General features: G+C 41.6%; 1 protein-coding gene across 1 annotated transcript; it reads left to right on the forward strand.

The window, feature by feature from the left end:
* The first annotated feature begins 5,167 nt into the window (after positions 1–5,167).
* On the forward strand, positions 5,168–10,572 carry LOC127296933 (protein LAZY 1). Its single transcript, XM_051327182.2, has 5 exons — positions 5,168–5,248; positions 6,062–6,131; positions 7,986–8,770; positions 9,747–10,005; positions 10,265–10,572. Exons 1-5 carry the CDS (start codon positions 5,243–5,245, stop codon positions 10,282–10,284), a joined length of 1,140 nt encoding a protein of 379 aa, XP_051183142.1. The 5' UTR covers positions 5,168–5,242; the 3' UTR covers positions 10,285–10,572.
* The last annotated feature ends 4,191 nt before the right edge of the window (positions 10,573–14,763 follow it).

A 14,763-nucleotide genomic window follows, 5' to 3' on the forward strand; every position in this document is an offset into this window, starting at 1 on the left:
CATGTTACTACTCTATGTTACTCCCCACTATGACTAGTCTGAGTGGCACACACGACTCGGCACACACGCCTAAATAAAATTAAAATCTACTAGTGCGCAAATATCTAAAGAAAATTAAAATTTGGCACACGTAAGCAGGACAGTTAGGCCAAAAAATTAAAATTTGGCACAAGTAAACAGGACAGTTAGGCCTGGAAATTAAAATTCGGCACACATAAACAGGACAGTTAGGCCTTTCATAATACTAGGATCTTCTTGTTGTGTCTAGACTCCCTCTGTTAGAGATTATAAGGCTGGCTATAGTGCTAAGTATCATATAGTAGTATCATGCATATGATACTTGTGTATGATATTATCTCTATAGTGAGTAGTATCATGGAGTAGTATCAGAGTTATGCTATATCTATTGTTATTTAGAATCTTAATGCAAATTGATGTACAAGATTTGTTTGGCATTAACTTTTCTTGTGATATGCGCTATGATACAGTATCCACCTATAATACTCTAAACTCATCTCTCCTCCTTAATTAGCTGCCACATCAGCATTTTTATGGGACCAATGTGCATGATACTAGCTAAGATACTACCACTATGGCTAGCCTAAGACGACGCGTATCTCTGAATCGTAAATTTAACCAACATAATACAAAGTATATATAAGAGAACATATATAATTAAAAAAATAGCACTTTCTAATGATATAATTTTTATGGTATAATTCATATTATGTTGGTTAAATTGATGATCCATTGCAAGCAAAATTCTAATAAAATGTCAAATAACCTCTTCTTCTAAGGAGACCTAGTGGGTTAGGTTCAGTTTGGTGCTTTGCTTCACGCTTCGCCCCTTCCAAAATTTAAAAAACCGGTGCTTCTATTTAGACATGAACTAAATCGTTACTTGTTACTGCAAGCAATTCCTTATCATTAAAGAATTAAGGAATAGCTTTCTCTAACATTGTACTTGCTGGCCAGTAACCATAGAAGTTACAAAAATGTGATATTCGGTCATGAATGAACTAGAATTATCGGGTAGTAAAATGAACAAGTATATTTGGATCTTAATTTTTGAAAGACCAAATTTAAAATAGATAGAAATATAAAGAATGAATTTTTCAGTCATGACCGAATGCCCACTTCTACCCAAAATCATTAAGTGCAAGCTTATTTAGATACAATCCTTAAGAGAAAATACATTAAAGTAGTGGTTCCTTAAGTTTTAATACCTCCTAGGATAACATGCTAAATGACAATGCATTGTGAAAGGATTTAATGGCCCACCTATAACTCTAGCACCTTCTATAAAGGAGAAACACTTCAGACATGGTCAGTGCGTAGTCCATGACGTTGTCGTTCTCATGGGGGTTTCTTGGTTAGAGATCTTATAGGGTGTGTAATGGGGGATCGTAAGAAATCTCTCTTGGCGTATCCGACATCGGTACACCTACGCTCGTGGGCGTTGCAAAACTCCAGTCTCCATAGAGGTTGTTGTTAAGCTCCCACTATGAGGGATGGAGCTAATAGGGGCAGGCTAGGGCCATGGCCCCTCCCCCATGGTGATTTTTTTTCTAAAAAAATCCCTAATTGAAATGTAGATTTGACCTGCAAATTTACCTATGTGGTCCCTCCAAGCTATTTACATGCAATTTCCCCCATTGTGTAATTTTCCTGGTTGCATCCCTATCCACTATGGATATCACTCAAATTCGATACAAGAGTAGATGGAGAACTAAGGATTGAGAGTAGAGTTGGATGCCTTTAGGGTTCTAGTTCATTGACACCCTCTTCGTAATGCTTCCTAGGATATAAGTAGAGATGTGTGTCATCTTTAACGTTGGTTGAGCTTCACCCATATCGTGGGTTGGTCCTATGTGTATATTTTCCCTGGAGTATAGGTGGCATGTCTTCTGCAGCATGTTCGCTCCCCTCATCCACAGTTGTTGATGGAGTACTTGAGGTAGGCGTCGCCGTTGTTGTTGGGTCATGGTGAGTGACATGTCCCCTTGTTGAGAAGCAGCTTGTTCCTAAGTTGGCGCTTCCCGAAAGCGATGAAGAAGCTCTCCTTGATCTTCCCATATCACGAGTGTTGCCAGTTGATCGTCACTACAATAGCGCATGCGGTCCCTGGAGGTTTTGAACACCGAGGCACGTGCCTAATCATTGTGCTCACACTGAGGCCGCAAATAAAAGCCACCAAGAATAATTGTGTCACGAAAATGGAGACAGGTGTTTTGTTTTCTCGCAACACTTACGTATCTATCATGCTCTCTCATACGTGACATAAATGCGGAATTGACTCGGTACTTTAATTGACGATGCAAAATTTAGTGTCGTGATACAAAAAAGTGGGTGCATATTTATGTCATGTTTAGTAGATCTTTTACGACACCTGAATTAATCATGATCAGAAAATCATAATCAAGTGATCTATTTCTTCATTCAGAAAGTAATTTCTATTTCATTCAGATATAAAATTCCAATTTTGCTACACTGGTATTGCACCGCAACCACTTTGCATTGGTGAAAATCCCATGCATCTCCAAAAGAAAAAAATCGCAAAGAGATAGATGGAGAAATCTAGATTTCTCCACTTGTCCTGAGATAAGTGAAAACCCTATCTAATCCTATTCTTGAGCTCCTCTCTATTATGCGATATTCTCCACACACACATGGTACTATGCGGCGACAAAGACATGACTACCATCCACCTATCACGGTACTACAACAAACATGGCCACCATCCTCCTCGCACGATACTACGACGACGCCCAAATGCCCACCATCTTCCATGCACGCTTGGATATGAAAGTAACAATGGATTGATTAGAATCGGGAACATGGGTGGATGTGAAAGAACAAGATGCAACACAATATGTAGAAGAGATGAAGACCATATCTTAGAACCGAGAACATAGGTGGAGGACAGGAATGCAGAGCATGTGCCAGGAGCATGTGCCAGATCGGGAGATAATACCCAACATGGACAACCTTCAAGTACCTCAACTTCTTCGCGCGCATCAAGAATTGCGAGAAGTGGGTGGACGTACGCCAGAACCTCGCGAAGAACAAGGACGAGCAGTACAAGCCCGATGTTCCAGCCACTGCCGCGTCGGCGGGCCGCCCCGAGCTCGGCCAGAAGAAGCTGAAAGAACTTAAGAAGGCGGGCCATCTCGCCTAAAGGTTGCAGGCGTCTTTCGACAAGTGCTAGGCCGACGTGAGGGCGCACGCCGTCGGGGGGGGGGGGGGGGGGACGACAAGTACGACGTCAGGTGGAAGGAGATGCTCGCTAACTAAGGCGTCCGGTCCGGATCGCCTTGCTGAAGGCAACCTCCGCGGCGAAGAAGAGGAACACCGACATGGCGTTCCTAATCGGCGACAACGAAGGCAAGATGGACGAGGAGACGAGGGTCTGGTACGACGCCCATCGCCAAGACATCCTCCAACCCTCCGTCGAGTGCTTCGTCCTCTCCTCCGACGTCCACTCCCGCCGTTGTGACTCCGGCGGCCAACGATGCATCGCTGCCCGACTCCGCGGCAGAGAAGGCGCATGAAGGGACTGTTGATGTCTCTGTTATCGTCTAGTTTCTGTTTAGATCGTCGATATGTAGTTGATCTGATTGCCAAACTATTGGACGATACTTTTGTGTAGCGGGAAGACGAATTTTTAAAATTATCGCAGCTGTTGGACTGGGAAATTGGTTTTCTCCACGCCCTATTTTCATCCAATCTGACGTTAGTTTCCTCCGTGTTTCGCCCTGGAGCCGCCTGGAGGTACTCTTAACGTGGCAGGCTGGCAGCAACTCCAGGCGACGGTTTCCTTCCATCCACCCTCCCGGTACGAAACGAAGGAACGCAGGGAAGCGAAACGACCGAACGAAAGCAACGCAAAGTAAACGGGCCGAGCCCATAGCACGCGCTACCGAGTCGTTGATGGATTGGACGATTCCTTTCCAAAGCGCGTTCAGTTCCTAGTCAATCACGTCAAGGCCCAAACGCTTTTTATTCAGCTGTACATAAGTAGGTAACTCTGTACATATTTCTCAAAAAAAAAAGTAACTCTGTACATGCATACCTGGAATTAGGCCGGCAAATCCTATCCATCACCTGCGGGGTGATGGGTATAAACTATCGCCCACGTGGTTTCACCGCGGAGAGAGTTTGGGCCGCGGCCCATCAACAGGCTCCAGGCCTCGGTTTTTAGGTTTTTTGTCTAGTTTTTTCAGGTTTTTCTTGGGTTTCAGTTTTCTTTCGGTTTTTCTCAGATTTTTTCGATTTTTTATTTTTTATTTTTTTATTTTTAATAAATTTTAAAGTGGAGCAAATTTAAAGTTAAGCAAATTTCAAAGTAAGCAAATATTTGATATTAGCTAATTTTAAATCTGAGTAAATTTTGAATTTAGGCAAATTTTAAATCTAAGCAAATTTTGAATCTGGGTAAATTTGAAATCTAAACTAATTTTCGAATCTTTTTTTTTGAAATAACCAAACTAATTGGCTAGGCCCATAAACGGTTTCCCCTTAGCGATGGTTAGCTAAGGGGTGCCCAATTAGACCCCTAGAATTTTGGGGCCCTGGGCGGCCGCAGCCCCTCCCAAGGGCCGGCCCTGACTGACGTAGGCTACCAAACACCAAAATTTGCATCCCAAGACCGAGTTGAACATCATGCTAGCTACCAATCACACCCTTGGTTTCATGTATATATTATGCTATCCAGCTAGCTTCCAGAACTGCTCATGCCGCTTATCTGGTTGTGTCATGTCGATATGTTCTTAGATACCAGGTCTGAATTTACTGTCAGCTTAACTCTCCCAACACATTTTATCACCATCTTCCTAAAATAAAAGCACGGGCAATATGAGGGAGAGCAAAAGCACGACACAAGCATGCATATACCTGCTGATGTGAACTGAAAGTGATCACTGACACACACGCGCGCGTGCACGTCGCCGGTGACATGCTCATGTGGACAAGCTGTACTTTGACAACCCCAACTTGGGTTGAGTCACATACAAGGCTACAAAGTACGGGCTTGCATGGACTGGACTGGAGTGGCTGCAATACGGCTAGCTAGCTTACATGCGAGCTGGCCCCTACTCGACAGTTTGTTCCCTTCCCCGTGTTTCCATCTACCGACTGATGATGATGGATCACTCCTGCATCTGCAGTGCCTTCGCTCTTCTTCCTCTATTAATGCCGCCCTCATCACTCTGGCTCCCTGGTAAGCTACGCAAGCCTCTCCAAGATGACGGTCAGTGCCTTCCTTCCTCAATCCCTCATCATCATATCGCTGTCTGTTCCTTTCTTTTTCTTCCATTTATTACCTGATTGTTCTACACTGATTTCAAGCAACTGATCTTCCATTACTTTGGGTGAGCCGGTCCCGAACTCCTAGTCTTAGCAACTAAGTAGGATTAGAGCTGCGCGTCGACGATACTCGCGGGGTGTGGGTGGGTTGAAGGAGAGGCATATCCGTGCCGAGCAGCGGCCGGCGGCGAGCTCATGCCGCTAGCGTCGAGGCAAGCACGCGAGGAAGAGACGGTGCTAGTCTGGCAGGCGGCACCTCGACTGTAGCTAGCAGGGCTGCGGCGGCGATCATGCTCAATGTTCACGCGTGCTTCTGGCAGAGCCTTGGTGGAGCATGGCCGCGATCTTGAGGGAGCAGAGAGATAGGACTATGAGTACAGTGCCCGTGTAGTTCTAAGCTAGCTAGATGCCGGTACAGAGAAGAGACACAAAGAATAATCCTGCGAGAATTTACGTAGTACAGTATAGATGATGTGGCGGAAGCGCTTTGACTGCTTTCTTATTATGCTGGCTACTACCATTTTTCAAGCACCATTTCCTCAAGACAGAACGGCCTACACGATCTTTTTTTTTTACAGAACATGTCCCTTCTCTTGATTGTTAATTTTTCAGTTTTATTTATTTGTTTGAAATGCTGTAACAACCTGTGTCTGTTTGATTTACCTAATCACATCAAAACATTTCATTAAAGGGCTCACTTCGAATTAAGAAAATTGAAATGACAGTTCAGTCACCCTCAATGTTCTTCATGTACCAGCTCCTAGGTTGGATGCACCGAAAGCTACGGAGCAATAATGACGTGTTCAAAGAGTTCAATGTCGGCGGAGGTACGCTCACTAACTATGTTGATGCACTCATTCATAATCATAGATAGAAAATAGTAACATTTTTATGTTGATCTCTTGGTTATTATTTCTGATCCAACAAAGAGCGGGTAAAACCGAAAGGTCACTGGTCACCAAAAACTACTCCGCAAAGTTCCACAGCAATTAGACTATGGGTTCGAATAGATATGAGATGCAAGTGTCGGTGACAATTTGTAGCGGCTTCATATAAATACAAACTATGGTACCCGTGAACACATAAACTTGACGCGGTGTAAAGAAGATATTATTTCGTTATTATTGTACAATTATAGACCATGGGTTCGAATAGTTGGGAGGGACCACCTCAGAAAGCTTATGCACGTTTCTTTACCATCCTACTATTCATCACATTGGACATGGCACACTCCACATCTTCCATCAGGAATAGCAACGCGAACTGAGCAATCTCACTCTGCTACTACCATGTCAGTATATATGTATTTTTTAATCAGGAGGCATTATTTCTTAGGAAGATGACACATCATGCAATAGAGAGGAGGTTGCTAGTAGGGTAGAGGGTATTCTTTTTTCTTTTTGAAATTGGGGGAATTTTGTTTGGCAATACTATGACCAACCAGTCTTGTCGAGTACGGACAAATATAGTTCGGCGTAAAGATACCCCATTTTTAGAAATAAAATATAATAAAATATTCTGAAGATTCAAAAAAATCTAAGCTCAAAATACTTTATATTCGGAGCTATATAAAAATAACAAAATTTCTCATCTAAAGTAGTGAATAGAGCAAAATTTCAAACCTCTCATGTTAAATATAAATACACAGCTTAGTCTCTTTCCAGTTACTTTTGGTTTATTTGGCTAGTGTAACAATCTTTCATGGTATCAGAACTAAGGGGTCTCATGTTCAAGACCATGCTCACACAGTATTAAAATAAAAGAAAAAAGATTCTGCAGCCTGCACCGAATCCACGCTAAGGTCTAATATAGCCTAGACGTGAGGGGAAGTGTTAAATATAAATACACTGCCTAGTCTCTTTTCATCAGTTTGAACTTTTGGTTTAATTGGCTAGTGCATCAATCTGTTAGTGAATAGTGTACAATTTCAAACCTCTCAAACCTGTCATATTTTGTTAATTTTTTGTAGCCACAAATTATAAGGTATTTGAAGTTAAACTTTTGCACATTCATAAATTACAACATTATATGCATCTAGTTTTTTTTTCAGATTTTTCTAAAAACTCTAATATGCTTTTTTTTTTGAATATTGAAAGAAAAAGCAGGCCATCCGTAGCTCGGGCTACACTTGGGGTTTCTGTAATCTTGTTTGATTTCATCATTTAGCTTACTAGCATCTTTTTAACTCTAATCTTATAAAATAGAGCGGTAGATGGAGCATACGCACCCGGGAGCCGAGTTGAATTTCAGACTAGTATAAAGCTAGTTTAGCACAATTAGATTATATTCCAGTAATGCTATTGAATTTGACGAGCCTTTGCGCAATTTGTTTTCCAAACGGGCTGCCCCTTCCACTGCCGCCTAATTAACGAAAATATAAGGGTGTTGCTATTTCTTCGATTGGTTCTCAATTAAATGATATCATCAAATCTCAGTTACAACTCGTGCTGCAACTGATAACTAGCATGAATATTGAACCAAATCTAATAGTTTAAAATTTAACTGAGCATGAACTAGCAAAATTCCAAAATATAATGTCTTATTACTACAATTGATGTTGACAAGTCTCCGCACATGTCCAACGTCATCTCTTTTGTGTCTTCAACTCAGAGTTAGGAAAGTCCCGTGATTAACAATTGCGATGATTTAGAAAATGCATGGATATTAATCTGCGACTGTAGGTGGGGCCTGCAATTGCATCACCGGACTAGCCTCACCGGACGACGAATACTTCGGTGACGATGGCTTTGCCGCCAACCATCCTTCGCCGCTGGTCAGTGCGGACGAGCACTTCACCTTTAGCGGGAGTGGCCTCCTCGCCATTGGCACGCTGGGCTTCGCCGACTTTGACATCCCTAGCGACCACGAGGACAACGACGAAGATTACGATCACGTCGACGTGGAGAGCATTGATGCCGATGGCACCGTGGATGAAGCTGACGATGGTACTGTCACGCCCACCTTCACCTACCTACAGCCTGAGGCCGAGGACGCCGCTGTGGAGAAGGAGATGTGCACCATTGACGCCGTCGCGGAGAAGGACGATGACACGCCAACGGAGGACGACCTCATGCTGGTGAGCTCCGAGCTGGAGAAGGTCCTCGGGGGCAGCGACATTCCGTCCGCGCGGGTGAGCTTCGCCATGGGCGTCGACTGCCCGCTGCAGGGCTTCCTATTCGGCTCCCCGGTCTGCAGTGACGCCGAGTCGCGACCTGACAAACCGGACGGCGGTGGCCGGCGAACCTCACTCGGCGAGCTGTTCATGCGCACACGCTTCGTCGAAGACAAGGTAGCACTAGTCGCCGTCGCGGAGGGGGAAGACGGCGGGGAGAGGGATGAAGGGAAGCAAGGGAAAGGGGACGGCGGCCGTCACAAGAGGATGAAGAAGAGGAGGGTGAAGGATGAGAAAGGCGCCGGTGGCGATGGAGAGCCGGATAGTGCAACGACTAAAAGCAAATTTAAGAAGGTACCGTTCTTCTTCGTTTTCTTTTAGTAAATTTGTTCTTTGGCATACTACATTGTTTGAGATTCTGCTACTATTTGGCTTGTAAGATTTTCTGTAACCTTACTTTGGTATGCGTGGAGTATATATAATTTGAGCAGAGATATATTCTCGTAACTAAGGGTCTTGAAATAAATTGTTGCTAATAGCTCAATGGTCACATCAAAATAGTACCATCCAGACTTACTATCTTAAAATATAATATTAATGTTCCAGTAAGTTTTTGAACTTCTAATAAAATATTTTCTCAATTAGTAAATATTTACAATTACAGTTTAATTGGACTTAATAAGAAATCACCTGGTTAGTGATGGAAGAATCTGTTGAGATTATTTAGTGGCGAACCTTTTAAAAAAAATACGGTAGGGAAAGCCCCTATAGTGTTTTTTTTTTAATAATAAGAACCTAGATGTCTGGGTTGTACATCTATTTCTCTAACCAAGTGAGTTAGAATCACATCTTAAAAAATATGTCACGAAGAGCTGAAACTTAAGTGGCATATGCCATGTTGAAACAATCCATATGCTAATAATAGGGGCACTGAGTTGACAACTTGACATGTCAATTTGTTTGCAAACTCTTGTCTAATGTTATCTTTATGGATCCTAGCTTTCTTGATGGACATTTCATTTGTCATTGTATCCTTAGCCTCTTATTACGACTTACGAAGATGCTGGACTAATTTATTTATCCGTCTAGACACTCTTGCTTTTCCTTCCCGTTTCTTTGAGATGATTTTTACCTTTTTTTTTGTTAGCGAAAGGATTTGACTGAACAAAAAATCTTAATAAGTGATTTGAGAGACATTTCACTGGATAAATATGCGCTGCTCAGTTATATTACCTATCATCATACAAACAACAATATAATGCAGTGAATTTCGTGAATTCATCAAACATCGGACAGAGTTCTGAAAGTAAGAAGGATTTGCTCATTGCAGATCCTTCAAATCTTCCACAGGAAAGTCTACCCTGAAAGCACGATACTGACGAGGAACCTAACCAAGAAAACCCGCAAACGCTGTGGTCCGGAGGACGGCGGCGGTGGTACCGACGAGCCGACGGCCTCGCCGAAGACCACCCGGCCGCGCATGCTGAGCCTCGGATGCTGCACCAAGCGCTCCTTCAGCGCCTCCCCTGGTGACAGCGGCGAGCTGAACGCCAACAAGAGCGGCCACTGGATCAAGACGGACGCAGACTGTGAGTGCAATACAGTAGTAGTATTATTTTTCTCCATTCAGTGTAATAATGCTGGTGCATGCATGTTCCTATCCACCCATCACTCTTGCAACCACCTAGCATAGTAATCGCATCACTAAAATGGACACTTGACAGTGAAATGTTCGTTGCTAGTTTTGGAGAATCTTCAAGGATTAGCTAGCTATCAACAAGGTACTACTGTAGGACGATGCACAGTGCACTGTACTTACACTCGAACTGTCTTTGTGACTTGATGCAGACTTGGTGCTGGAATTATAGATGGAAGGGAGAATCAAGAGCTGTTGGCCTGAATGTGAACGTAAATGAAGCACAGCGAGTATATGTGTATGTGTATGTGTGCTTGCCTATTTCAATCCTTATCTTGTCGGTACGTACCTCTGAATGTGTTGTATGTCTCACAATATAAGGTGGGAAAACGACTGAAATTATATCAATCAAGTGTGTGGTGATGTGTACATGGCTCTGTAGACGCCTGAGTCTGACAGAGATCACCAAGACACAATGTATGATTTAATCTTCTTGTTGATGCGATTGGTGTTTTGTAAACCTAGCAGATGGCTTTGTGTGGGTGCACAGTAGTAGGGGCTAGCTTGGTCCCCTCCCTGGTCTTGCACTCTCTTGAACTCTTGTTAGTGGATTACTTGCATGATTAAAGGGGTGATACAAGTGACAGTGATGGACATAGATTACACACAGATATGTCCTCCTTAGATTGCCCTTTAGTTAGGGATCATTCTCATGGCCCCGTTTGGAAGCTGTTACCCACAATGTGTGCATGGTGGACCAGGCCGGAGGCATCATCGATCGGATACAATGTTCAAAGGAACAAGTGTGCAAGTGTCTCGATGGTATCCAGTCCTTGGTTCAGTGGAGGATAAGGCCGGATCACTGAAGAACTATATAGGTTGGTCACGACTGCAACTACGGGTTGCCTGAACTCTATAAGATTTGTAAGATAACTAGGCTAGAAATTTCAAGAACTCAACCCAACAACAATCACCAACATCCTTGCTCAATTTAACTCCGTATAGATCTTTGAAAGTGAAAATACACAAAGTAAGAGTTTTCTGTTCTGCAGAGTTATAACCCAAATAAAGGGGTATCAATATAAACGCATGAAAATAACATTATATAATATGTGTTAATAAAGTACAAAATTCATGTATGCATTTTACATGCATCAACGCAACACTCTGGATACCCTCGGTGTTCAACTAGGAAGTTTTGGAAGGAAATTCCAGGGTGGAACGCTCGAAGTTCTTGTTCTAGCTAACTACAACTTCGGGATTTCACACCAAATATCTAGGGTAGGCTCTCTCTCTCTCACCAGGCAAAGGTTAGTGGATGAAAATATACATGTTTTGATTCCACCCATACCTTCCAAAGCGGACCATCTACTTGATAGTACATGCTTTCCTAACGTCTGATGACGTTGGGACTCTAGTGCAGAGTGTTGTGTCAGCAGAGTAGTTTTTCTACAAGAGTGACTCAAGGGTTTATATCAAACTCTCGGAGAATGCCATAAAGAGTTGTCACTCACTCTCTTCTTCTAGCAATCCTGCAAAATAAAATAAAGCCTTGTGTCCCCAACTCCACCATGTGATTGTCAAGCATAAGGTTTCGTATAAATAAAAGTAAATAAAGTAATAACCAAAGTAAAGTAAACTAAGCAACTGAAATAAACTAAATAAAAGTGGTAAAGATTTGTTTGTTTTGGGGGTTTGAGTGCGAATAAGAAAGAAAAGTATTTTTGTATTTTAGGATTAAAATAGTGCTACAAATAAAAAGTAGTAAGATAAAATTGATGGGAAGGTGTTTCTTATGATTAAAATTGAACCGGGGGTTCATGGGTTCACTTTTCTACTCTCTCTTTTAAGTTGTAGTGGACAATAACAATTTATCAATAAGATATGAAGAAAATAACTCTAACATGTATAAGATAAACATCTATATGGGCATCACGTCCTAACATAGAGATGATGCAACACATGTCTCTTACACTCCACAAGATAGGAATAACTTCGAGCAATCTTGTATTAAGAATTAACAGAGTATAACTAAGTACTTTTTGACATGATGTTTGAATATCAAATATGCTACCTTGAACAAACAATATCATTACTTTTGTCACGGTAATGAACATAGCACATGCATTCACTTTATCCCTAGTGAGATAGCAAAAGAAAAGACAAATCCATAATAGATCATGAATTTTTTGTCACTATTCAATCACTAAAACCATGTTATTAAGTCTAACACACACATCACCTCACACACGTTCTTGTATAAAAGTTGGATCAAAACCAATACTTAAGAACGGGGTACATAATATGCATCTATCAATACATCTTACACAAAGTGTAGCAAAATATCATCGCATCATATCATAGAATAAATATCCACCACATAGGTATTACAAATATGACCATAATCATATTGGGCAGCTCATATGGCACTAAAACTATGAAGAACATGAGAGAAATAGATCAAGATACTGCCACAAACCCATAGTACAAAGGTGGATCACTCCCCTTGATCATGGTGATGATGAGGAAGACGTTGGAGAAGGTGGAGATCCCTCCGGCGGCGGCTCCCCCCCTCCAATTTTCGCTGTTGCAGCCTCTGTTTTCGTGTTTCGGTGTTTCTGCGGCGCTCTCCTCCCGAGAACCCTGGGGGGGCATATATATAGTGATTTTAGGTCAAAATACATTGGTGGGCAAATAAATCAATCGATTTCGACAATCGACGACCAAAATAGAGGGGTTGGCATGCCCTACATGTCTGGGCGCACCTCCTGGTCTCTTTTGGGCCTCTGGCCTCTCCAGGTGTGCTTCCGAGGTCCAGGTTGCTTATCCCGATGAAAAAATGTCCCTCCAGAAATCCTAGCTCAATTTGACTCCGTATAGGTCTCTGAAAGTAAAAAATACACAAAATAGAGAAATCCTGTTCTACAGAGTATAAACCAAATAAATGGGATAATTTGTAAATCCCCATAAATCAATGTAAAACATGGTATTATCATCATATATGTTGCAAATATGTGGGAATTCATTCTAATAAAGGACAAACTTCATGTATGCATTTTACATGCATCAACGTCACAATAATGAAAATTGTTGGGATGACTTTTCATTTCACCTTTCACATCGAGGGGTCTCCAATGACCGATGCCCCCTCCACGGCGTTCCTAGGCACTTTCATAAATCTCAAGCACATGATTAGTACACTAATCATATATTCACTAACACTAAAACCACTTAGGGAGGGAAATTCCCTTTCACCTCTTCTACAAAAATATGCTTTAACTCGCAATATATCTTTCCAGAAGGGGGAGTCGATAGGATTTGCGCGCACTTGGAACAATTTTATTTTGAAGATACTTATTGTGTTGAAATTGTAGACACACACCTTTTTTGTTTAGTAATTATTATTTTTAGATCTAGCACCTCGATGCCTAAATCACCGGATCTTTAGGTCTACAAATAATATTCCATTTAATTATCCAATATTTACAATTATGCTCATCACTTCACAAAAAATATCAAGATCCGTAAAAGACAAGCCATTCCGCACCCCTTTGGGTTTAGCCATAATATTTATTCTATCCATAAAATGAGTGGGTCCTTCAAAGAGGTAATATCCAAACAAACAAACAAATAAACAAACAAACAAACAAACAAACAAACAAACACGATGACAGAGGCAATATTGACATGAGAAAATATGACTAGGCACATAGCCACACAACATAGTGAAACTAACTAGCTAATAACGCAAAAGCTGGGGATCCTAACATATGTGAGCTTGCATCAAGTCCATATGAATATGGGGTGCAAGTTGCAAGTGTTTAGTTATTTGCACTCCTTCCTCAACCAAGTCATGGGCAAAGATAAGGTGGTGGGGCATGTTGCATTGGCTCTCTTTTATTCATAAAAGAAGACAACAAAGTAAAGGTAATCAACGACACTTTGAAATTTCATATATCCTAATTAATTTAGTCAGTAATTAAAAATGCACCCAAGAGCACATTCTCCTAGGTAAATAAAGTATGTAAGAGCATGATATAGGCGCAAACCCACTAGAGGAATTCACACCCGAGAGTGGCATGATCTTCATGTCATAGTATCGAATGGGGAGGGGATAACTAGATACATTGAGTGAGGATAACTAGCTTTAACCTTCCAAAGTTGGATACAATCCATACATTGGGCAAGGCTGGTCAAAGCTGCAAGAACTCCGACCTAGTGTCTGAATAACCGAAGAACCACAAACCATGACTAATGAACACAAAATGGCCGGAACCTTAGAGCACAAATTAGGAGGGGACCATAGGATCCTTCTCGCTAACCAAATAAACTTGCAAGAGCAATGTAGTAAGTATCTCTCGTGGTCTTGCTACATAAGCTTGTAACTGAATGGTATGACAAAAGACCCCTAAGACTAGTCACAATGCATAGTATCATATAGAAGTATCATGCATATGATACTACTACATATTACTATCTCCACAATGTATGGTATCATATACTAGTATCATAGTCTTCATATATTAATTGTTTTGTAGAATCTCAATGCAAATAGATGTACAAGATTTACTTGACATTAATTTTTCTAGTAGTATGTGCTATGATACCGTATCTACCTATGATACTAGTATCCTCTCTCTCCTCCTTAATAGCACTGCCATATCAGCATTTTGCATGCATGGAATGCATGATACTACCTATGATACCCCCA

The sequence above is a fragment of the Lolium perenne genome, chromosome 4, assembly GCF_019359855.2.
Source record: "Lolium perenne isolate Kyuss_39 chromosome 4, Kyuss_2.0, whole genome shotgun sequence".
Classification (NCBI taxonomy): Eukaryota; Viridiplantae; Streptophyta; class Magnoliopsida; order Poales; family Poaceae; genus Lolium; species Lolium perenne.

Bases quoted from the DNA above. Each gene is read 5' to 3' on its own strand.
- LOC127296933 (XM_051327182.2), top strand. The intron at 6,132-7,985 runs GTACGCTCACTA...CTGCGACTGTAG, and splicing joins AGAGTTCAATGTCGGCGGAG to GTGGGGCCTGCAATTGCATC. The intron at 10,006-10,264 runs GTGAGTGCAATA...GACTTGATGCAG, and splicing joins GATCAAGACGGACGCAGACT to ACTTGGTGCTGGAATTATAG.